This window comes from Filicampus tigris, chromosome 14 (genome assembly GCF_054856515.1).
Source record: "Filicampus tigris isolate MCC_2025a chromosome 14, RoL_Ftig_1.0, whole genome shotgun sequence".
Taxonomy (NCBI): Eukaryota; Metazoa; Chordata; class Actinopteri; order Syngnathiformes; family Syngnathidae; genus Filicampus; species Filicampus tigris.
Genome location: NC_141230.1, coordinates 23,863,060 through 23,886,540, shown reverse-complemented (window position 1 = coordinate 23,886,540; position 23,481 = coordinate 23,863,060). Strand labels below are relative to the sequence as shown.

Genomic DNA, 23,481 nt, shown 5'->3' with positions numbered 1-23,481 from the left:
TACCAGTAAAATGAGACATAAAGACCAGACAGCAAGGCAGGCACAAACACCAGGGCACAAAGACCTTGTGGTTGGGATGCAAAGACAGAGAAGATGGGCTACAAGGACCAAGACCATGGGTTATAAAGATGAATGATCAGAGCACAAAGACTAGGGGAATGGGACATAAAGACCAGGAGGAGCAAGAGAAAAAGAAGAGGGAGATCTGACACAAAAACCAGAGGGACGTGACGCAGAGACCAAAGGAGCCAGACACAAAGACCAGTGGTAAAGTACACAAAGGCCAGTGAATGGGGCAAAAACCTTTGACTGTGACATCACAGGAGCAGGAGTCCTTCCCGACGTCGTTGGTGGCGTGGCAGTAGTATCTTCCCGTGTCGCCTTTGTCGGCCTTGACGATGCTGAGCTGGGCGGTGTTATCCTCCATGCGGATTCTGTAGTTCCCACCGCTCCGGATGTCCTTGTGGTCCTTCGACCAGGTCACCTTCATGGGGGTGGAGCCGGTCAGGTGACACTCCATGTCCACGCTGTCGCCCACCGTCACCGCCTGCGTCGCCGACAATTTCCTGTCGAAAACTGGTGGGTACCGTGGCTCTGTGGAGAGAGTGAGGATTCAAACTGGCACACTGTTTTTTTTGTTTTTGTTTTTTTAAAACTTTGCAGCTATTTTCTGGCACCGACCTTGAAGGGTGAGCTTGGCTCGGCACGACGCGGAGCCGACACTGTTGGTGGCCACGCAGGCGTATTCGCCGGCGTGCCTCATCTCGCTGCGATGAATGGTAAGCGTGGCTGTGTTGTCGTCGTAGAGTGCCGAAAATTCATCCCCGTCCTGAACCGGTTGGCCATCCTTAAGCCAGGAAACGTCCAGAGGGGACGAGCCGGCCACACGACACTCGAAATGGACTGAAGAACCCAACGTTTGCTGGAGACTCATGATCTTCTTCGGGAAGCTCGGCGGAGTCTTAGCCTCTGAGGAATGAAGGAAGAAGGCATCAGTCAACGACCTTGATCCTGAGCTCATCAGTCAACACAGCAGCCCACTATTCAAAAGCTCTTGGTGATTGTCTATGTGTGGTGCTAGTACCACTGGAGCTTTGCATCTTTGAAATCAAAGAGGATAAAAAGCGCTTTTTAATTAGCTGGCCTGTGTGGTGAGCGGCGAGAGTGGTGGCGTGACCGACCTTGCACGCTGAGGCAACATGTGGTGGCGGCCATCCCGATCTTGTTCTCGGCCTTGCAGGTGTACTCGCCCACATCGGCCTTGGTGGCCTTGCTGAGTTTGAGACAGGCCACACCTTTGACGTACTCCAGCCTACAGGTGGCACTTGAGCGCACCTTGCCGTCACCCTTGAACCAGGATACTTTGATCTCGGGGGTGCCCGCCACGTGACACTTGAGGAAGACAGCATCGCCGGACGTCACTTCCATAGGCTCCAGGGGCTTCAGGAAGTACGGCGGCTCTGCGGGAAGGAGACAAAATCAAGTCTGTGGATCGTCCACTTTTTGGGTTCTGGCCTTCATGTGTGGGGTCCCCACGCTCAGATGGATATCCTCCGGAAACCTTGCCTTCCTCCCACATTCCAAAAACATGTTAGGGTCATTGAAGATAACCGGTCAATTGTTTGCGTATGTGTGCCATGCCGTTGACTAGGAACCAGTCCCCTGTTTGTCTGACACTGAGTAGCGACAAGTCCGCTGCTTGTCTCCGGACATTGACTGGCAAGCATAGAGAAAGGAAGAATCAATTTATCCATTGTCAGGAGCTGATGTGCACTTATTCCACGAACAACATAATGTAAGCAGTTCATTGTGGTTTTCATGAATGAATGAAGATGGAAAAAAAATAAGAATTTAAAAATTAACTGTATAAATATGCTACAATCTTGCTGGTCATTTGGGCAGCTTCATGACGCCTTGACCATGCGTTTGAGAAAGTAATTGATTAGAGATGCAGTCCAGGCCGCATTTTCAATGTAAATATCAACAGCAATCAGGTTCACTTAATCGTAACTGCAAAAGTCACTAAATATCAAAGTCTAAAGTCATAACTTTAGGGTCTAGGTTTTTTCGTAACCATCATGCAAGTGTTCGCAGTGCACATCAGCTAGCGATAAGGACTAAATATTGAATTGAAATCGATTGGAATTGGTTTGGCTCCTTTCGATTAAACAGCTCATGAATATTGACCGAGAGACATTCTCGAAATGAAGTACTATATTAAGATGGGGGTAACTTAAGGGTATACATGACTATGACTAATTGGTGTTGGGGGGCTGAGGGTCTCCCTGGCTGGATCACAAAAGTTTGAGAATCGATGGTGTGGGTCGTGTACTCACCCAGGATGGTAACGGTGGCTTCGCATTCATCCGTGCCGGCGTCGTTGGCCACGCGGCAGACGTACTTTCCGGCGGCGTCCTTGTCATCTGTGCTCAAACACTCCAGGATGCAGGAGCTCTCCGTGATGCTCAGGTTGTATTTGTACGACGCCAACACCGGCTGTTCATCCTTGAACCAGCTCACCGAAATCTCTGGAGTCCCTGAGTATGTACACTCCAGTCTCAGAGGTTTGCCTTTCTCCACAGACACGTCCTTTAGCTTCTTCACGAACAAAGCCGGCTCTGGAAGAGGGATTCGAACGGATGCCGGATGTCAGTCACAATTCACTCGCTCCGTGGTGACACACAACGAGACGAACACATAGATGTAAAACTCCAACACAAGTGTACTTAGATGATCAGCTTCCTTAGTAACACAACTTGAACGTCAAAGACACTGGTGATGCACTAAAAGGTGTCTCAGGAGACCCAGCAGATCCCCTGTTGTATGTTTAGCCATGCAAGAAAGCCCCAGACCTTTGAGCAGGAGGTTGACGGGGTAGCTCTCTTTGCCCACGTCGTTGATGATCTGGCACGTGTACTCTCCGGCATGACTCCTGTCCACCCGGTAGAACTGCAGGAGGACCCGGTTGTCCTTCAGCGAGAAGTCGCAGTCCCGCCCGGCCTCCAGCTCCTTGGCCCCCCTGAACCACTTCACCCTGATGGGGCCGCTGCCCTTCACAATGGCTGAGAAGACGACATCCGACCCTGGCGTAGCCTCGGCTGGCTGCGGCGCAACCACGAAAGACGGTGGCTCTGCAGACAAGAACAAGTCACCAGAGCTGGGCATTTTACTAAAAACTGAGCGTCCATTATTCATCATCCGTCTGCAGCGCGGGTACCCTTCAGTCATCCGTCATTCGTCTTTTTTCTCCCGGGGGGGGGGCGAAATAGTACCCGCCTATAGGCCGGTCCGCCTCGATTTTAGACGGGCTTCCGTCAGCGTTTCTGAACTTAATAAAAAAAATAAAAAATCGACCATTCAATCAGTGCGCGCTGTGTGCAGGGGCCCTTCCATCAGCACACTAATTGAATGCTTGATTCTGTGATGAGGGCCACCAATCAGAAACAAGAAGGGCAGGGCAGAGCGCTATATGAGCAGCGTCTAGAAATGAGCATTCCCAGTCAGACAAGCTGCTCAAAGGCAGAGAGCTACATTTCCAGATCCCAGTGAGACAAGTGCTTTTGGCCCCCCGCTGGCTAATATTTGAACAGAAAGAGTGACTCACTGCTTTTACAGCTTGGTCCATCACTCAAATCTGTCCCCCAACCAACAACAACAACTCACTGTTGTTCCTCGCCGCACTCGCCACGGCCATCAAATCCTCGGCGCGGAAAATAGACTAAAGACGGCTGAAACAGCAGACTCCGCTTACCTTTGACATCCAAGGTGGCACTTGTCTCGCTGAATCCCGCCTCATTGATCGCCTTACACCTGTAGCGTCCCGAGTCGGACAGCTTCAGGGTTGGTACCCTCAGGGTGCAGCTGTTCTCACTGAAGGAGATGTCGTAGGTGGGCCCACTGTGGAGTTCCTCGTCATCGTGGTACCAGGAAATGGTGAAAGGGGTTGAGCCCGACACCTTGCACTCCATCTCGCCGGCTTTGCCCACCACCGTGGTACAGTCCTTGAGTTTTCTCGTGAAGGAAGGCGGGATAATTTTGTCTGTCAGGAGGGAAAGACGGCACAAAGGTGGGATACCACAAGTTTTACAGTTTCTCTCAGTTTGTTACAAGCGTCACGAAGAAGACCCAAAACTAGCAGGTAGCAGGTATACAAACAACTCCCTATGTAGCATGAGCTGAATCAGGTGCACAACGCCCTCATAAATCTCAAAACAAAGACACAGGTAGATGTACTGCAGATGCAGATGCAAAACTGCATTTTGTAAAACAAAACATCAAAGGCACAGGCACACAGTCGCAAAATTCCCTTTTAAAAGGCCTTAAACATCAAAGTGACAGGCTTTACACATCAAAGAAAGCAACACAAGCGTACACAGACTGAATAGTAACATCAAAGATACCAAAAAGGGCATATAGTGATGCAAACCTCCCTTTGAAACATCAAAGACAACCACACAAATCAATACAGACACATGACCACCTTAGTAAACGCAACTTGAAACGTGAAAGGAAGTGCCACCAACCTAAGACAGTGAGATTAATTTTGCTTAGGTCCTTCCCGACCTCGTTCATGACCTGAAATGTATATTCTCCAGAATCCAGTTTCTCCGCAGCCAGCACGTTCAGGCTGGAGATCATCCGGGAGAAGGAAATTTTGTATTTCCTGCCAGAGGCCAGCTCCACGCCATCCTTGAACCACTTGGGCACCAGCTCTGGGGTGCCGCACACTTTGACTTCCAGGGCGGCAATGTCGCCAGCTGTCACGCACAGAGAGTCGGGCTTATCCACAATCTTGGCAGGTTCTGGAAGTGACACACATGGAGCACAAGGTGTTTAAAACAGCGCCTGCTTAGTGGCTTGTGGAATGAAGAAACACTGTAGGAGAAAGAGAGAATTAGATGGTTACCAACCAAGAACAGTCAAGTTTGCGAAACACTCTGTACTCCCGGCGTCATTGTGCAGCTGGCAAGTGTACCGGCCTGCTGCAGCTGCGTCAGCCGCAAAAACTTTGAGAGACACCCGCTGGTTCTCAAAGCTGATTTTCCTGTTGTCGCCGTCCCTAAGAATGTGGTCCTTGTCTAGAACCCAGGACACGGCGATGGGCTCGGAGCCTTTGACAGTGGCCACGAGACTCACCTCCTGTCCCAGAACCACAGTCGCATTGGACAGTTTCTCCATGAAGGACGGAGGCTCTGGAGAAGACCAACAAACCAGTCAGCAAGGGGAAGGAATCTAACCTTGGTTCCGCACCTGATGCTTTGAAGTCCACTGACCTCTGAGTTTAACTGACGCCTGGCAGCTGTCGCTGCCTACGGGGTTTGATGCCTTGCACTCGTAGCGGCCGGCGTCTGCGGGTTCGATCCCAATGACGTGCAACGTGGCCGAGCTGCCCTCGCTCAACATCTTGTATTTTCTGCTCTCCATCAGGGGCTTGCCATCCTTGAACCAGGCAGTCTGGAAAGGGGCTGTGCCGCTCATCTCACAATAGAGACTCACATCCTTCCCCTTCAGCCCCTCTACCGGTTCCGGTACTCTAATAAATGATGGTGGGTCTACGGGAAGACCAGCACATCATTACAGAGGCACAAGAGATCTACAGGTGGCGCAAAATCTTAAAGCTGAAATCCGAATAGCTTCGATCCTCTTGTCCCCTCTGGCATCTTGAGAAATTTGGATTTTTGGAATTTGGAAAGGGGTCAACACAGTAGACTAGTGGTTAGAACGTCTGCCTCTCAGTTCTGAGATTCTGGGTTAAATTCTCGGCTCTTCCCGTGTGAAGATTGCAGGTCCAGTGTGCGTGCGACGTTTTTTTTCCTTGTACTCCGCCTTCCACCCAGATGTTTTAGGTTAATTTAAGACTTAAAATTGACCATAGTGTGCAGTTGTGTGTGCTTGTTAGTCTGTACTGTATGTTCCCTGCGATTAGGTAGCAACCAATCCAGGCTGTCCCTCGCCTTGCGACCGTAATGAGAACAGGTGCTGTGGAAAATGGACAGACACATGGAATTTGGAATGTTCTGCTTAATGACTCGCACTAGAATCTCTGGTCTTTCTGCACAAAGTTTGCACGTTCTCCCTGTGGTTGCAAAGGTTCTATCGAGATACTCTAAGCTTCCTACCACATAAAATGCATACAGCATTGAAGACTTTTGTCCTACATGTTCCATTCAATTTTTTTTAGATGAATTTGATGAAATTAGATGTGAATGCTTGTTTGCCTGTAACCCTGCCTAACAATTGATTGGTGACCAGTTCAGAGTGTTCCATACCTCTGCCCGAAGTCAGCTGGGATAGACTCCAGCTCACCCACACCCCTACTGGGGATAGATGCAATAGAAAATGGATGAATGGAATTTGAGAGTCTTGAATTAGGACTACATGCCCTGTGATTGACAGGCAACCAGTTCAGGATGTGGTCCACCTGTCACCCCATGCCAGCTTGGATAGAATTCAATTACTTAATACAATTACAATAACCCTAACGAGTGCAAGCGATACAAAAAAAAATGGATTAGGATTACAGTGGTGGTCTGCAACCTTCATGCAGTAAACAGAGTTCTACTCAGACAAAGGCAGTTGTGTGACTGTGCGAAAAAAGAGGAATACCTAATGGATGACAGCTTTAAGCTATGTGACCTGCAAGTCACTGACAGGAAGTCAGGGAAAAACCAACCTTTCACAGTAAGAGTGGTGCTACAGCTGACACTGCCGGCGTCGCTATGAGCTTCACATGTGTAAACGCCGTCATCGTCAAAGCCAGTGGTGTGCAGCTCGAGGGTGGCCACTGAGTCAACAAACGACGTGCTACAGTTGTCGCTGTCCATTAGCCTGTTGTCCTGCTTGTACCAGGTCACCTTGATAGGTCCGGTACCGGTGACCCTACACTCCAGGCGGAGTGGCTCACCCCGCTTCACACACTTACTGGCTGGGAGTTTCAACACAAACTCCGGTGGTTCTGGAAAGGCCAAAACATTAGTATTAGCTGGCGGAATGTCTTTATAGATTCTCATTCTGGTCATGACAATCCGTAAAAGTTGAGTGGAGGCAATTGGATTCTTTTTGGTTGTGTGCCAAACTTTAGACATAGCAACACCTTCAGACAAAAACATTAAATATGTTGCACACTGTGCGCCTTCAACAGTGTTAGAAAAAAAAAAAAAAAAAAAACACATCGCAAGGCAGTATGCTTTCAAAGTCACACCAGATTGGGCGACTGCAGGAGGTCCCCAAATATCATCAATACCGAATATGAGTACTATTATCATTAATACAAATTTGGGGTTTTGCCATTAGAACAATAGTTAAATATGTCAAGTAAAAAAAGACTTGTTTTATTTTAGAAATAATGTGAAAAAATATTTTTGTTAAGTGAAGTCCTTAGGTTTGATCCTAAATGTTTGCCGTCAATGTTATACATTAATGGCCACATTATGCCGCCGTCCCTGTGTGACCTATATCTTTGCTGCTGTAACAATGAAAATTTCCCGACTGTGGGATCAATAAAGGCATTCTTATCTTATCTTATCTTGTCTTCTTTTGTTTTGTTTTTTATGTTTTTTTTTAAATAAAATTTTAGCAAACTTTTGCTAAGAGAAATCCAGAAAATCATCCATCCATCCATTATCCACCGCTTATCCGAGGTCGGGTCGCGGAGGCAGCACCTTCAGCAGGGAAGTCCAGACTTCCCTCTCCCCTTCCATGTCTTCCAGCTCTTCCGAAGGGATCCTAAGACATTCCCACGCCAGCTGGGAGACATAGTCTCTCCAGCGTGTCCTGGGTCAACCTCTGAGCTTCCTGCAGGTGGGACATGCTCGGAACACCTCACCAGGGAGGTGTCCAGGAGGCATTCTAATCAGATGCCCGAACCACCTCATCTGGCTCCATTGAGGAGAATCCCTCCCGGATGAACAAACTTTTCACCCTATCTCTAAGGGAGAGCCCAGACACCCTGCGGAGGAAACCCATTTCGGCCGCCTGTATCCGGGATCTTGTTCTTTGAGTCACGACCCACAGCGCGTGACCATAGGTCAGGGTTGGGACGTAGATTGACCGGTAAATCGAGATCTTCGCCTTTCGGTTCTGCTCCTTCTTCACCATGACAGAAAGATAGAGAGTCCGCATCATAGCAGATGCTGCACCAATCCGCCTGTCGATCTCCCGTTCCATCCTGCCCTCACTCGTGAACAACAAATACTTGAACTCCTCCACTTGGGGCAGAATCTCATTCACCGTTCCGCATTCCACCGTTTTCTGACTGAGGACCACGGTCTCACATTTGGAGGTTCTAATTTTCATCCGAACTGCTTCACACCTATCTGCGAACCACTCCAGTGAGAGTTGGAGATCATGGCTTGAAGAAGCCAACAGTACCACATCATCTGCAAAAAGCAGAGATGCAATCCTGAGGCCACCAAACCGGACCCCCTCAACGCCTCAGTTGCGTCTTGAAATTCTGTCCATAAAGGTTATGAACAGAATTGGTGACATCGGTGGCGGAGTCTAACCCTCAATGGAAACGAATCTAACTTACTGCCGGCAATGCGGACCAAACTCTGACATCGGTGGTACAGGGACCGAACAGAACGTATTAAGGAGCCTGTTAACTCCCATGCACCCTGAAGGACGCTGCCAAGGGTGTAGAGTTGGTCCACTATTCCACGGCCGGGACGAAAACCACACTGAATCTGAGATTCGACTTCCTGACATACCCTCCTCTCAAGCACCCCTGAATAGACCTTACCAGGGAGGCTGAGGAGTGTGATTCCTCTATAATTGGAACACACCCTCCGATCCCCCTTCTCTTCTGACCTGAGATTTTGAGGGTGACGTCACACTCTGCCTTTCCTGCCTCGTTGGTCGCTTGGCAGCTGTATCGTCCACTGTGCTCACGCCGGCTGTTCTTGATGCAAAGCACGGCCACGTTGCTCTTAAAGCTCAAGTCGTAATCGTCGGAGCCCGAGATGTCGGCGCCATCCTTCAGCCAGTGGACGGACATGGGCTGGGACCCAGACACCCGGGCCTCCAACTTGACTAGGCGGCCCTCTGTCTCCTCCAATTCCTCAGATGGCTTCTTGGTGAATATCGGAGGGTTCTTCCGCTCTACAAACGAGACAAGGGCGATGAGTAAGGAGATGCATAAACCATGCGTGGGATGGAACACCAAGACCAGGGGGAGGAGATGAAAAGGCAAAAGAGTCAAGACACAAAGACCAGGAGGCAAGAACACAAAGAAGCAGGACAGTTAAAAAAAAAAATGCGATTGGCCGGCAACCAGTTCAGGGTGTACCCCGCCTACTGCCCGAAGACAGCTGGGATAGGCTTTGGCACCCCCGCGATCCCTCATGAAGATTAAGCGGAATAGATAATGGATGGCTGGATGGACAAAAAAACAGGGGGATGGGAAACAAAGACGAGGGTGCAGGATGCAAAGATCAAGGACACCGGACATCAAGACCAGGGGGATAGGACACAATGATGGGAGTGGGTGATATACAATTACCAGACAAATGAGACAGAAAGACCAGATGGCAAGGCACAAACACTAGGGGACCGGGCACAAAGACCAGGAAGGCGGGCACAAAGATCATGTGGATGGGATGCAAAGACAGAGAGGATGGGATACAAAGACTAAGACCATGGGTTACAAAGATCAAGAGCATGGGTTACAAAGATGAGTGATGAAAGCACAAAGACTAGGGGAATGGGACATAAAGACCAGGGGGGGCAAGACAAAAGAAGAGGGGGACCTGACACAAAAACCAGAGGGACGTGATGCAGAGACCAAGGGAGCCAGACACAAAGACCAGTAATAAAGTACACAAAGACTAGTGTTTGGGGCAAAAACCTTTGACTGTGACATCACAGGAGCAGGAGTCCTTCCCGACATCGTTGGTGGCGTGGCAGGAGTATCTTCCTGCGTCACCTTTGTCAGCCTTGACGATGCTTAGTTGGGCAGTGTTATCCTCCAAACTGATTCTGTAGTTCCCACCGCTCCGTATGTCCTTTTGGTCCTTCGACCAGGTCACCTTCATGGGGGTGGAGCCGGACAGGTGACACTCCAATTCCATGCAGTCGCCCACCGTTACCGCCTGCGTCGCCGACAATTTCCTGTCAAAGAGTGGTGGATACCGCGGCTCTGTGGAGAGAGGGAGGATTCAAACTGGCACACAGTTTTTTAGTTTTTGTTGTTTTTTAAAATTTTGCAGCTATTTTCTGGCACCGACCTTGCAGGGTGAGCTTGGCTCTGCACGACGCGGATCCGACACTGTTGGTGGCCACGCAGCCGTATTCCCCGGCGTGCCTCATCTCGCTGCGATGAATGGTAAGCGTGGCTGTGTTGTCGTCGTAGAGTGCTGAAAATTCATCCCCACCCCGCACCGGCTCGCCATCCTTAAGCCAGGAAACGTCCAGAGGGGACGAGCCTGCTACACGGCACTCGAAACGGACCGTAGAACCCAACGTCTGCTGAAGGCTCATGATCTTCTTCGGGAAGCTCGGCGGCGTCTTAGCCTCTGAGGAATGGAAGAAGGCATCAGTCAACGGCCTTGATCCTGAGCTCAACGGTGCCCATCAGTCAATACAGCAGCCCACTATTCAAAAGCTCTTGGTGATTGTCTATGTGTGGTGCTAGTACCACTGGTGGTGCATGTGTTCCGTCTGTAATGGTAGGTGAAGAAATCACAGAATTAAATCTACAAATTGTGCATAATGTGGCTTCAACTTTTTTTTGTTTTTTACATCCACTACAGTACATTTCACCGGCGTCAGGCCGAATCCTTGTGTATCTCCAATCTGGTCACTTTTCAGGAGACCTCAAAAATGGCACGTTTGTTCAAGCGTAAACATTGCATCATCAAAGAGTGAGAGCCATTTAGATTTGTCAACTATTTGGAAAAATAGCACACACGCACACACAAATGCACGTCTGGCATAGTAAAATGCTTCTTGTGAGTATTTCCATCTGAGGGAGTGACATCATCGATTTCACCATATTGAAACTCGCGTGTCCTCATACAGCGAGAGAAAGGAGAGAGATTTGCGGTTTCAAGATGGAAGCACAGTCACTATTTGGAGTTTGTGTCAGCTAAAAACAAAAACATTAAAATGTGTTGCACACATATGTCAAGTAAAAAGACTGTTTTTATTTTAGAAATAGTTAACAAAATGCATTTTTGTTAAGTGAAGTCTTTTTTTTTTTTTATACTATCAAATATATATATATATATATATATATATATATATATATATATATATATATATATATATATATATATATATATATATATATATATATAAATGTCACTGTTAAAAACGCACTTCCAATTAAGTGACACAACTGCATGTCATTTTTGTCACGCACAGTTGTCGGTGACTGCTGAATGTAATGATTGAAGTAAATTGTAATCAACTTATTTACTTTTTAAAGCAAGGAATCCGTTTTTTTTTTCAAGTAAGAGTGGCAACACTGCTAATAACACATTTTATTACCTGGATTGTATTGATACTAATAACATTTTAGTCAGGCTGTGAAACATTCATATAAATTAAAATGCTAAAATGACCGCAATGCTAATAAACAAGGCAAATAATAGCTAACAGTGCTAAAAGGTAAGTCAAGCTATTTAATGTACTAAATTGGTTTAAATTCTACCAATGCTATTAAGCACATTAATAAATGCATTTTATGAGCTCCATTTCAGAAAATGTTAAGAAATTAAAGAAGTGATCACGAGTATTGAATTCTAGCCATGAGCGCATTCAAAAAGCTAGAACTACCAGTAATCTAATCATGCTATTAAACACACAAATTGAGCTAAAATGCTAGCGATGTTATAAGATGTTAAACATGCTAATTGATACATTTTATTATCTACGGCATACTGATGGAAAACAGTCACAAAGGTCAGATATTAGTCATGTTATTTAACATTCTTCCAAATATATCAGTGAATATGACATAGCTGGTAACACATCCTCCTTTTCGTGGCAAGGGCTAACTGACCTGAGATTTTGAGGTTGACGTCACACTCTGCCTTTCCTGCCTCGTTGGTCGCTTGGCAGCTGTATCGTCCACTGTGCTCACGCCGGCTGTTCTTGATGCAAAGCACGGCCACGTTGCTCTTAAAGCTCAAGTCGTAATCGGCGGCGCCCGAGATGTCGGCGCCATCCTTAAGCCAGAGGACGGACATCGGCTGGGACCCAGACACCCGGGCCTCCAACTTGACCAGGCGGCCCTCGGTGTCCTCAAGTTCCTCAGATGGCTTCTTGGTGAATATCGGAGGGTTCTTCCGCTCTACAAACGAGACAAGGGCGATGAGTCAGAAGACACACAGACCATGTGGCATGTGGGCGAGGGATAAAACCAGAGGGACGAGAAGAGATGAAAAGCCAGGGGAGTAGGCCACAAAGTTGAGGACCGTGCACCAAGTCCAGGGCAAAAGATTACAAAGACAACGGGGGCGATAAACGAAGACAGTGCAAAAAGACCAGGGTTGTGAGACAGGACACCTACACCAAGGGGAGGAGATGAAAAGACAACAGAGTCAAGACAGAAAAGACCAAGTGGATAGGACACAAAGATGAGAGGGGGTGGTACACAATAACCAGTAAAACGAAACATAAAGACCAGATAGCAAGGCAGGCACAAACACCAGGGGACCGGGCACAAAGACCTTGTGGTTGGGATGCAAAGACAGAGAAGATGGGCTACAAAGATCAAGACCATGGGTTACAAAGATGAATGATCAGAGCAGAAAGACTAGGGGAATGGGACATAAAGACCAGGAGGAGCAAGAGAAAAAGAAGAGGGAGATCTGACACAAAGACCAGAGGGACGTGACGCAGAGACCAAAGGAGCCAGACACAAAGACCAGTGTTTGGGGCAAAAACCTTTGACTGTGACATCACAGGAGCAGGAGTCCTTCCCGACGTCGTTGGTGGCGTGGCAGTAGTATCTTCCCGTGTCGCCTTTGTCGGCCTTGACGATGCTGAGCTGGGCGGTGTTATCCTCCATGCGGATTCTGTAGTTCCCACCGCTCCGGATGTCCTTGTGGTCCTTCGACCAGGTCACCTTCATGGGGGTTGAGCCGGTCAGGTGACACTCCATCTCCACGCTGTCGCCCACCGTCACCGCCTGCGTCGCCGACAATTTCCTGTCGAAAACTGGTGGGTACCGCGGCTCTGTGGAGAGAGTGAGGATTCAAACTGGCACACTGTTTTTTTTGTTTTTGTTTCTTTAAAACTTTGCAGCTATTTTCTGGCACCGACCTTGAAGGGTGAGCTTGGCTCTGCACGACGCGGAGCCGACACTGTTGGTGGCCACGCAGGCGTATTCACCGGCGTGCCTCATCTCGCTGCGGTGAATGGTAAGCGTGGCTGTATTGTCGTCGTAGAGTGCCGAAAATTCATCCCCGTCCCGCACCGGCTGGCCATCCTTAAGCCAGGAAACGTCCAGAGGGGACGAGCCGGCCACACGACACTCGAAATGGACCGAAGAACCCAACGTCTGCTGGAGACTCATGATCTTCTTCGGGAAGCTCGGCGGAGTCTTAGCCTCTGAGGAATGAAGGAAGAAGGCATCAGTCAACGACCTTGATCCTGAGCTCATCAGTCAATACAGCAGCCCACTATTCAAAAGCTCTTGGTGATTGTCTATGTGTGGTGCTAGTACCACTGGAGCTTTGCATCTTTGAAATCAAAGAGGATAAAAAGCGCTTTTTAATTAGCTGGCCTGTGCGGTGAGCGGCGGGAGTGGCGGCGTGACCGACCTTGCACACTGAGGCGACATGTGGAGGCGGCCATCCCGATCTTGTTCTGGGCCTTGCAGGTGTACTCGCCCACGTCGGCCTTGGTGGCCTTGCTGAGTTTGAGGCAGGCCACACCTTTGCCGTACTCCAGCCTACAGGTGGCACTTGAGCGCACCTTGCCGTCACCCTTGAACCAGGACACTTTGATCTCGGGGGTGCCCGCCACGTGACACTTGAGGCAGACAGCATCGCCGGACGTCACTTCCATAGGCTCCAGGGGCTCCAGGAAGTACGGCGGCTCTGCGGGAAGGAGACAAAGTCAAGTCTGTGGATCGTCCAATTTTTGGGTTCTGGCCTTCATATGTGGAGTCCCCACGCTCAGATGGCTATACTCCGGAAACCATGCCTTCCTCCCACATTCCAAAAACATGTTAGGGTCATTGAAGGTGACCGGTCAATTGTTTGTGTATGTGTGCCATGCCGTTGACTAGGAACCAGTCCCCTGTTTGTCTGACACTGAGTAGCGACAAGTCCGCTGCTTGTCTCCGGACATTGACTGGCAAGCATAGAGAAAGGAAGAATCAATTTATCCATTGTCAGGCGCTGACGTGCACTTATTCCACGAACAACGTCTGCAATATTTGTGCATTAGCATGTTAACTCATTAACACGCTAGGATACCCACACATTAGCACACAAAATATATAGTACTGTACATGAAAGAATTGGCACATAGCGTGTTACAAGTTAGCATTGGCACATAAGCAAAAATGATCACATTAGCAAATGAGCCCATTAGGATGCTAGCTTGTTGGCATACGTTGAAAACCCGGTTGAAGACACATTTCTATTCTCTGGCTTTTGATCAGACCTGAAATTTTCGGCTCTTCTCCAGGTGTCAACTGTGTTTTATGTTAAATTTATTGGCTTTATTTGTTTATATGTTTTTTATTTATATCTTATATATTATTTATATCTATATTTATTGATACTTGTGTATTACGGCCTTTTATTATCTTTACTTATTGTCTACTGTTTGTAAAGTGCTTTGTTACAGCTCTAGCTGTTATGAAATGCGCTATATAAATGAAATTGTATTGTATTGTATTGTATTGTATTGTATTGTATTTAACCTTAATTTCTCCAGTTAAGGCAATTGAGAAGAGATTCTCATTTGCAATGCCTGGTTGCAGACAGCAGATTAAAACAGAGCAAAAGTAAAGCAATTACAAAAACAGTGGGGCTCCACCATAACAGCCGACATGGTAATCACTAAGATTTTGATTAAAATTGTAATCTGATTATTAATTACAATTAGTCATTATGATTGAGGAAAAAAATTTGGAAAACATTTTTTTATGTCTATATTTGGAACATATAAGCAGCTCATCGTGGTTTTCATTAATGACTGAAGATGGGAAAAAATAAACTATCCAATCCAAGAATACAAGAATTTAAAATGTAACTGCATAAATATGCTACAATCTTGCTGGTCATTTTGGCAGCTTCATGACGCCTTGACCATGTGTTTGAGAAAGTAATTGATTAGAGATGCAGTCCAGGCCGCATTTTCAATGTAAATATCACCAGCAATCAAGTTCACTTAATCGTAATTTCAAAAGTCGCTAAATATCATGTCTAAAGTCATAACTTTAGGGTCTAGTTTTTTTCGCAACCATCATCCAAGTGTTTGCAGTGCACATCAGCCAGCGATAAGGACTAAATATTGAATTGAATTCAATTGGATTTGGTTTGGCTCCTTTCGATTGAACAGCTCATTAATATTCACGTAGAGACATTCTTGAAATGAAGTACTGTATTAACACGGGGGTAACTTAAGGCTATACATGACTATAACTAATTGGTGTTGGGAGATGAGGGTCTCCCTGGCTGCATCACAAAAGTTTGAGAATCGATGGTGTGGGTCGTGTACTCACCCAGGATGGTAACAGTGGCTTCGCATTCATCCGTGCCGGCGTCGTTGGCCACGCGGCAGACGTACTTTCCGGCGGCATCCTTGTCATCTGTGCTCAAACACTCCAGGATGCAGGAGCTCTCCGTGATGCTCAGGTTGTATTTGTACGACGCCAACACCGGCTGTTCATCCTTGAACCAGCTCCCCGAAATCTCTGGAGTCCCTGAGTATGTACACTCCAGTCTCAGAGGTTTGCCTTTCTCCACAGACACGTCCTTTAGCTTCTTCACGAACAAAGCCGGCTCTGGAAGAGGGATGCGAACGGATGCCGGATGTCAGTCACAATCCACTCGCTCCGTAGTGACACACAATGAGACGAACACATAGATGCAAAACTCCAAAACAAGTGTACTTAGATGATCAGCTTCCTTACTAACACAACTTGAACGTCAAAGACACTGGCGATGCACTAAAAAGTGTGTCAGGAGACCCAGCAGATCCCCTGTTGTAAGTTTAGCCATGCAAGAAAGCCCCAGACCTTTGAGCAGGAGGTTGACGGGGTAGCTCTCTTTGCCCACGTCGTTGATGATCTGGCACGTGTACTCTCCGGCATGACTCCTGTCCACCCGGTAGAACTGCAGGAGGACCCGGTTGTCCTTCAGCGAGAAGTCGCAGTCCCGCCCGGCCTCCAGCTCCTTGGCCCCCCTGAACCACTTCACCCTGATGGGGCCGCTGCCCTTCACAATGGCTGAGAAGACGACATCCGACCCTGGCGTAGCCTCGGCTGGCTGCGGCGCAACCACGAAAGACGGTGGCTCTGCAGACAAGAACAAGTCACCAGAGCTAGGCATTTTACTAATAACTGAGCGTCCATTATTCATCATCCGTCTGCAGCGCGGGTCAGTCATCCGTCATTCGCCTTTTTTCTCCCGGGGGGGGGGAATAGTACCCGCCTATAGGCCGGTCCGCCTCTGATTTTAGACGGGCTGCCGTCATCGTTTCTGAACTTAATAAAAAAAATAAAAAATCGACCATTCAATCAGTGCGCGCTGTGTGCAGGGGCCCTTCGATCAGCACACTAATTGAATGCTTGATTCTGTGACGAGGGCCACCAATCAGAAACAAGAAGGGCAGGGCAGAGCGCTATATGAGCAGCGTCTAGAAATGAGCATTCCCAGTCAGACAAGCTGCTCAAAGGCAGAGAGCTACATTTCCAGATACCAGTGAGACAAGTGCTTTTGGCCCCCCGCTGGCTAATATTTGAACAGAAAGAGTGACTCACTGCTTTTACAGCTTGGTCCATCACTCAAATCTGTCCCCCAACCAACAACAACAACTCACTGTTGTTCCTCGCCGCACTCGCCACGGCCATCAAATCCTCGGCGCGGAAAATAGACTAAAGACGGCTGAAACAGCAGACTCCGCTTACCTTTGACATCCAAGGTGGCACTTGTCTCGCTGATTCCCGCCTCATTGATCGCCTTACACCTGTAGCGCCCAGAGTCGGACAGCTTCAGGGTTGGTACCCTCAGGGTGCAGCTGTTGTCACTGAAGGAGATGTCGTAGGTGGGCCCACTGTGGAGTTCCTCGTCATCGTGGTACCAGGAAATGGTGAAAGGGGTTGAGCCCGACACCTTGCATTCCATCTCGCCGGCTTTGCCGACCACCGTGTTACAGTCCTTGAGTTTTCTCGTGAAGGAAGGCGGGATAATTTTGTCTGTCAGGAGGGAAAGACGGCACAAAGGTGGGATACCACAAGTTTTACAGTTTCTCTCTCAGTTTGTTACAAGCGTCACGGAGAAGACCCAAAACTAGCAGGTAGCAGGTATACAAACAACTCCCTATGTAGCATGAGCTCAAACAGGTGCACAATGCCCTCATAACTTTCAAAACAAAGACACAGGTAGATGTACTGCAGATGCAGATGCAAAAATGCATTTTGTAAAACAAAACATCAAAGGCACAGGCACACAGTCGCAAAATTCCCTTTTAAAAGGCCTTAAACATCAAAGTGACAGGCTTTACCCATCAAAGAAAGCAACACAAGCGTACACAGACTGAATTGGAACTCAGAAAGATACCAAAAAGGGCATATACTGATGCAAAACTCCCTTTGAAACATCAAAGACAACTACACAAATCAATACACATGACCTCCTTAGTAAACGCAACTTGAAACGTGAAAGGAAGTGCCACCAACCTAAGACAGTGAGATTAATTTTGCTTAGGTCCTTCCCGACCTCGTTCATGACCTGAAATGTATATTCTCCAGAATCCAGTTTCTCCGCAGCCAGCACGTTCAGGCTGGAGATCATCCGGGAGAAGGAAATTTTGTATTTCCTGCCAGAGGCCAGCTCCACACCATCCTTGAACCACTTGGGCACCAGCTCTGGGGTGCCGCACACTTTGACTTCCAGGGCGGCAATGTCGCCAGCTGTCACGCACAGAGAGTCGGGCTTATCCACAATCTTGGCAGGTTCTGGAAGTGACACACATGGAGCACAAGGTGTTTAAAGCTGCGCCTGCTTAGTGGCTTGTGGAATGAAGAAACACTGTAGGAGAAAGAGAGAATTAGATGGTTACCAACCAAGAACAGTCAAGTTTGCGAAACACTCCGTACTCCCGGCGTCATTGTGCAGCTGGCAAGTGTACCGGCCTGCTGCAGCTGCGTCAGCCGCAAAAACTTTGAGAGACACCCGCTGGTTCTCAAAGCTGATTTTCCTGTTGTCGCCGTCCCTAAGAATGTGGTCCTTGTCTAGAACCCAGGACACGGCAATGGGCTCGGAGCCTTTGACAGTGGCCACGAGACTCACCTCCTGTCCCAGAACCACAGTCGCATTGGACAGTTTCTCCATGAAGGACGGAGGCTCTGGAGAAGACCAACAAACCAGTCAGCAAGGGGAAGGAATCTAACCTTGGTTCCGCACCTGATGCTTTGAAGTCCACTGACCTCTGAGTTTAACTGACGCCTGGCAGCTGTCGCTGCCTACGGGGTTTGATGCCTTGCACTCGTAGCGGCCGGCGTCTGCGGGTTCGATCCCAATGACGTGCAACGTGGCCGAGCTGCCCTCGCTCAACATCTTGTATTTTCTGCTCTCCATCAGGGGCTTGCCATCCTTGAACCAGGCAGTCTGGAAAGGGGCTGTGCCGCTCATCTCACAATAGAGACTCACATCCTTCCCCTTCAGCCCCTCTACCGGTTCCGGTACTCTAATAAATGATGGTGGGTCTACGGGAAGACCAGCACATCATTACAGAGGCACAAGAGATCTACAGGTGGCGCAAAATCTTAAAGCTGAAATCCGAATAGCTTTGATCCTCTTGTCCCCTCTGGCATCTTGAGAAATTTGGATTTTTGGAATTTGGAAAGGGGTCAACACAGTAGACTAGTGGTTAGAACGTCTGCCTCTCAGTTCTGAGATTCTGGGTTAAAATATCGGCTCTTCCCGTGTGAAGATTGCAGGTCCAGTGTGCGTGCGACGTTTTTTTTCCTGGTACTCCGCCTTCCACCCAGATGTTTTAGGTTAATTTAAGACCAAGAAATTGACCATACAGTAGTTGTGTGTGCTTGTTAGTCTGTACTGTATGTTCCCTGCGATTAGGTAGCAACCAATCCAGGCTGTCCCTCGCCTTGCGACCGTAATGAGAACAGGTGCTGAGGAAAATGGACAGACACATGGAATTTGGAATGTTCTGCTTTATGACTCGCACTAGAATCTCTGGTCTTTCTGCACAACGTTTGCACGTTCTCCCTGTGGTTGCAAGGGTTTTATAGAGACACTCTAAGCTTCCTCCCACGCACAAAAAACATGCATACAGCATTGAAGACTTTTGTCTTGCATGTTCCATTCATGTTTTTTTAGATGAATTTGATGAAATTAGATGTGAATGCTTGTTTGCCTGTAAGTGCCATAACAATTGATTGGTGACCAGTTCAGAGTGTTCCATACATCTGCCCGAAGTCAGCTGGGATAGACTCCAGCTCACCCACACCCTACTGGGGATAGATGCAATAGGAAATGGATGAATGGAATTTGAGAGTCTTGAATTAGGACTACATGCCCTGTGATTGACAGGCAACCAGTTCAGGATGTGTTCCACCTGTCACCCCATGCCAGCTTGTATAGAATTCAATTACTTAATACAATTACAATAACCCTAACGAGTGCAAGCGATACAAAAAAAATGGATTAGGATTACAGTGGTGGTCTGCAACCTTCATGCAGTAAACATAGAGTTCTACTCAGACAAAGGCAGTTGTGTGACTGTGCGAAAAAAGAGGAATACCTAATGGATGACAGCTTTAAGCTATGTGACCTGCAAGTCACTGACAGGAAGTCAGGGAAAAACCAACCTTTCACAGTAAGAGTGGTGCTACAGCTGACACTGCCGGCGTCGCTATGAGCTTCACATGTGTAAACGCCGTCATCGTCAAAGCCAGTGGTGTGCAGCTCGAGGGTGGCCACTGAGCCAACAAACGACGTGCTACAGTTGCCGCTGTCCATTAGCCTGTTGTCCTGCTTGTACCAGGTCACCTTGATAGGTCCGGTACCAGTGACCCTACACTCCAGGCGGAGTGGCTCGCCCCGCTTCACACACTTACTGGCTGGGAGTTTCAACACAAACTCCGGTGGTTCTGGAAAGGCCAAAACATTAGTATTAGCTGGCGGAATGTCTTTATAGATTCTCATCCTGGTCTTGACAATCCGTAAAAGTTGAGTGGAGGCAATTGGATTCTTCTTGGTTGTGTGCCAAACTTCAGTCATCGCAACACCTTCAGACGAAAGCATGTTCATTCCAATGACTAACTTCTTTGAAGCAAACTCAGCAATATTGTTGATGCGGCACAGCGTAGTGAGGAGTGCAGGGACGTCTTCTTAGAGACACCAATAAACCCTTTACTTTAACCCATAAAGGAAAAAGTAGTTAGCAGTAGGCAGCAATTAATTTGCATCCTAGAAAGAAGGGACATTCCTTTGAGGACAATTATGTCCAAATTCAGGACAGGGAAGACTAGTTTAAACGAGATGTGAAACAGGCCACCTGTGTCTAACTAAAAAGGCCTGGGAGGTTTATGCCATCCCTCCCCCAAAGATTGTCTCACTCTATGGGAAAGGTTGCCACAAAGAGTTGTTTTCACCAGGCAAGTGAACCACTCACACTTGGCAACAATAACCCTATTTTAACACCTACCCCCAGGGCACACACTCACCAGAGGTATAACTAGGGGTACTCCAAACATAAAATTTAAAGCTGAAGAAGCTTTTGGGGTAACGGTAAAATGTCAATGAAAATAGTCTAGTTGCCTCCATTCAACTTTTAGGAATGTATGGCGCCAAAGCAAAGGCGGTTGCAGGACAGAAAGGGAACGGTTTAGTGTGTGTTGGAGGGTGGTCGACCGCTGTGCAAGACAGAAGAAAGAGAGAAGAAACACCCACATGACAACAAAGCTGTACTAATGCTAATGCTGAAGAAGACACACAAAACATAGCGACAAGACAATTGTCCAACCTTTGACCGTCAAGTCTGCACTGGAGTGCACGGAACCAGCATCGTTGCTGACTTGGCATGAGTAGGCGCCGCTCTGGGTGACACCCACGGAGTAGAGCTCCAGGAAGCAAGAGAGTCCCTCCTGCCCCATGAGACAAGTGGGCCCCGTCATCAGCTCCAAATCATCCTTGAACCATTTTACACTGAAGGGTGGCGTTCCCTTGAACGTCCCTTTGAAGCGCACCGTTGCATTGGGTACTGTTGCCTGGGACTCAGGCAGGGTGACAAAGCTGGGAGGTTCTACAGACAATAAAATGGACCAGGTTATAAAAGCAGATTCTCAATTTGAGGATCAAGTTAACAATCCAAAACATGGTTTAACCTTTGACTTTCAGGGTTCCAGTACACTGGCAGCTTCCTGCAGAGTTGCTGAGTTTGCAGGAGTAGGAACCTGCATCTAAAATCTCTAAGTGCTCAATCTCCACACACACAGAGTTGTCTTGCTGAATCAGTTTGTGTTTAACACCGCTGGAGATCTTGGTGCCATCTTTCTGCCATTCTACAGAGATGGGAATAGACCCGGATATCTTGCAAACCATCTGAACAAAAGAGCCTAGAATCTCTTGCATGTCTCTGAGGGGTTTAATGAAGCTCGGCGGGATGACTTGTTCTGTGACCAGGAAAACAAACACAAAGTGATTGACTGGTTCAGATGTCAGGGTCTTCTTCATACCCCATGCTCTTCACACCAACCTGACACAACCACTTTGACAGTGCAACTGCAGCTGCTGATGGGGTTGGACACCTCGAAGACGTAGTCTCCTTCGTCCTCTCTCTGCGCTGATTGAATTTTTAGGCTACTGATGTTGTTCTCAAAGCTCAGCTTGTGCTGCCTGATGGACTGTAGCTCTTTGCCCTCTTTCAGCCAACGCACTTTGAGCTCTGGTGAGCCTTTTACCTTACAGTCCAGACTAACTGGATCTCCCGATGTCACTTTCACCAACTCAGGTTTCTCTGAGATCTGAGGTGGTTCTGCAAGCCAGTAAAGTCACAAAGTTACAGCAGGTCCGGCATCAGAGCAGGATCCAAAAGGAGAGGTTAGTGAAGAGTGAGTACCTTGGACCGCTAGGGTGGAAACACACCTATCCTGGCCGGCGTCATTCATGGCCTGGCAAGTGTAAGACCCACTGTGAACCGCTTCACATGCAAGGATCCTGAGCGTGGCCACATTGTTCTCAAATGTTCTCTCAATCTTTGGATCATCCAAAATCCAGTTTCCGTCCTTTTGCCATTGCACAGAAATGGTTGGAGAGCCGTCCACCACGCACTCAAAGACCACCTTCTTACCCAGAACACAGGTGGCATTTTCCATTCTCTTGGTAAATGTTGGCGGTTCTGTTTGAGAAAACTGGTCATTAATTCTGGCAGTCGACTGGAGCCTGAGAACATTTCAAATCTAAACGGTGGTACCAACCTTTGAGGCTCAGTGTGGCCTTACAACTACAGCTTCCCACTTCATTGGTGACAGTACACTGGTATTCACCAACATCGCCTGTGTCACATTTGTTTACCTCCAGGCCCACCATGTCATTGACCAGGGAGAGGCCGTGTTTAGCACTGGTTTTCAGCTCCTTGCCGTCTTTGTGCCATGTGATCTCAAAGGGAGCGGTGCCGGCTAGTTGACAAATAAGCCCAGCACCGCAGCCTGTTACAACGCTAGCCGGCGTCAGCTCTCGTAGAAACACAGGCGGCTCTGACATCGGGAAATAACACAGTCATCCTCACAGGATCTGAAGCCCTAAAACAGCCACTAAAACATGTGCCTGAACTGACCTTTGACCTGGAGTTCCATGCTGCAGCTCTCGCTTCCCGCTTCATTGCGAGCTTCACAGAAGTACATTCCGCTGTCTTTGATGTTGGTTCCGCTCAACTCCAGCGTGGCGAAGGAGTTGACGAAGGCCATCTTGTGGCGACTATCGGGACTGATCTCAGAACCCTCCCTGAACCAGTAGATGTCTATCTCGGGTGTGCCACTCACTTGGCACTCAAACATTTGACTCTGACCCGGTTGGATCACAGACAAGCGCGTTGGAGTACGCGTGAACTTCGGGGGTTCTGTGGGGGAAGCAAGCATGTCCGTCAGAAATACCTCAAAATGAAGATTCAAGTTTGCGTTTCAACCCTGCCAATCTCACATTCCTCGAGTTTGGTCTATCTGCTATTAAAAGTTTTAAGTCTTGTGAACACTATTTTCTAACTCATTTGAACATAAAACAATTCATAAAGCCACAGCACCATTCTTGGTACTGGTAGATCCTGTGTTGTCAGTGT

General features: G+C 48.0%; 2 protein-coding genes across 2 annotated transcripts in view; both read right to left on the bottom strand.

Moving 5' to 3' along the window:
• Positions 1-23,481, bottom strand: part of LOC147136946 (titin-like) — a 132,406-nt gene that overhangs the window by 45,329 nt on the left and 63,596 nt on the right. The window contains 15 exon segments of the mRNA XM_086052158.1: positions 10,224-10,511; positions 13,767-14,045; positions 15,683-15,964; positions 16,199-16,477; positions 17,090-17,377; positions 17,861-18,139; positions 18,248-18,529; positions 18,611-18,889; positions 20,015-20,296; positions 21,172-21,450; positions 21,533-21,820; positions 21,904-22,182; positions 22,267-22,545; positions 22,625-22,903; positions 22,984-23,265. Of these exon segments, the coding sequence (XP_085908284.1) occupies positions 10,224-10,511; positions 13,767-14,045; positions 15,683-15,964; positions 16,199-16,477; positions 17,090-17,377; positions 17,861-18,139; positions 18,248-18,529; positions 18,611-18,889; positions 20,015-20,296; positions 21,172-21,450; positions 21,533-21,820; positions 21,904-22,182; positions 22,267-22,545; positions 22,625-22,903; positions 22,984-23,265 (4,224 nt within the window).
• Positions 650-10,067, bottom strand: LOC147136950 (titin-like). Its single transcript, XM_086052115.1, has 11 exons — positions 9,845-10,067; positions 8,809-9,099; positions 6,674-6,955; positions 5,274-5,552; positions 4,944-5,192; positions 4,524-4,802; positions 3,752-4,039; positions 2,853-3,131; positions 2,337-2,618; positions 1,182-1,460; positions 650-969 (listed from the first exon to the last, which is right to left on the bottom strand). Exons 1-11 carry the CDS (start codon positions 10,065-10,067, stop codon positions 650-652), a joined length of 3,051 nt encoding a protein of 1,016 aa, XP_085908241.1.

Bases quoted from the DNA above. Each gene is read 5' to 3' on its own strand.
- LOC147136950 (XM_086052115.1), bottom strand. From the start codon at position 10,067: ATGGAATTGGAGTGTCACCTGTCCGGCTCCACCCCCATGAAGGTGACC. The intron at 4,803-4,943 runs GTACAGAGTGTT...TGTCACTTCCAG, and splicing joins GCTGCACAATGACGCCGGGA to AACCTGCCAAGATTGTGGAT. The intron at 1,461-2,336 runs GTGAGTACACGA...TCCTTCCCGCAG, and splicing joins AGCCACCGTTACCATCCTGG to AGCCGCCGTACTTCCTGAAG.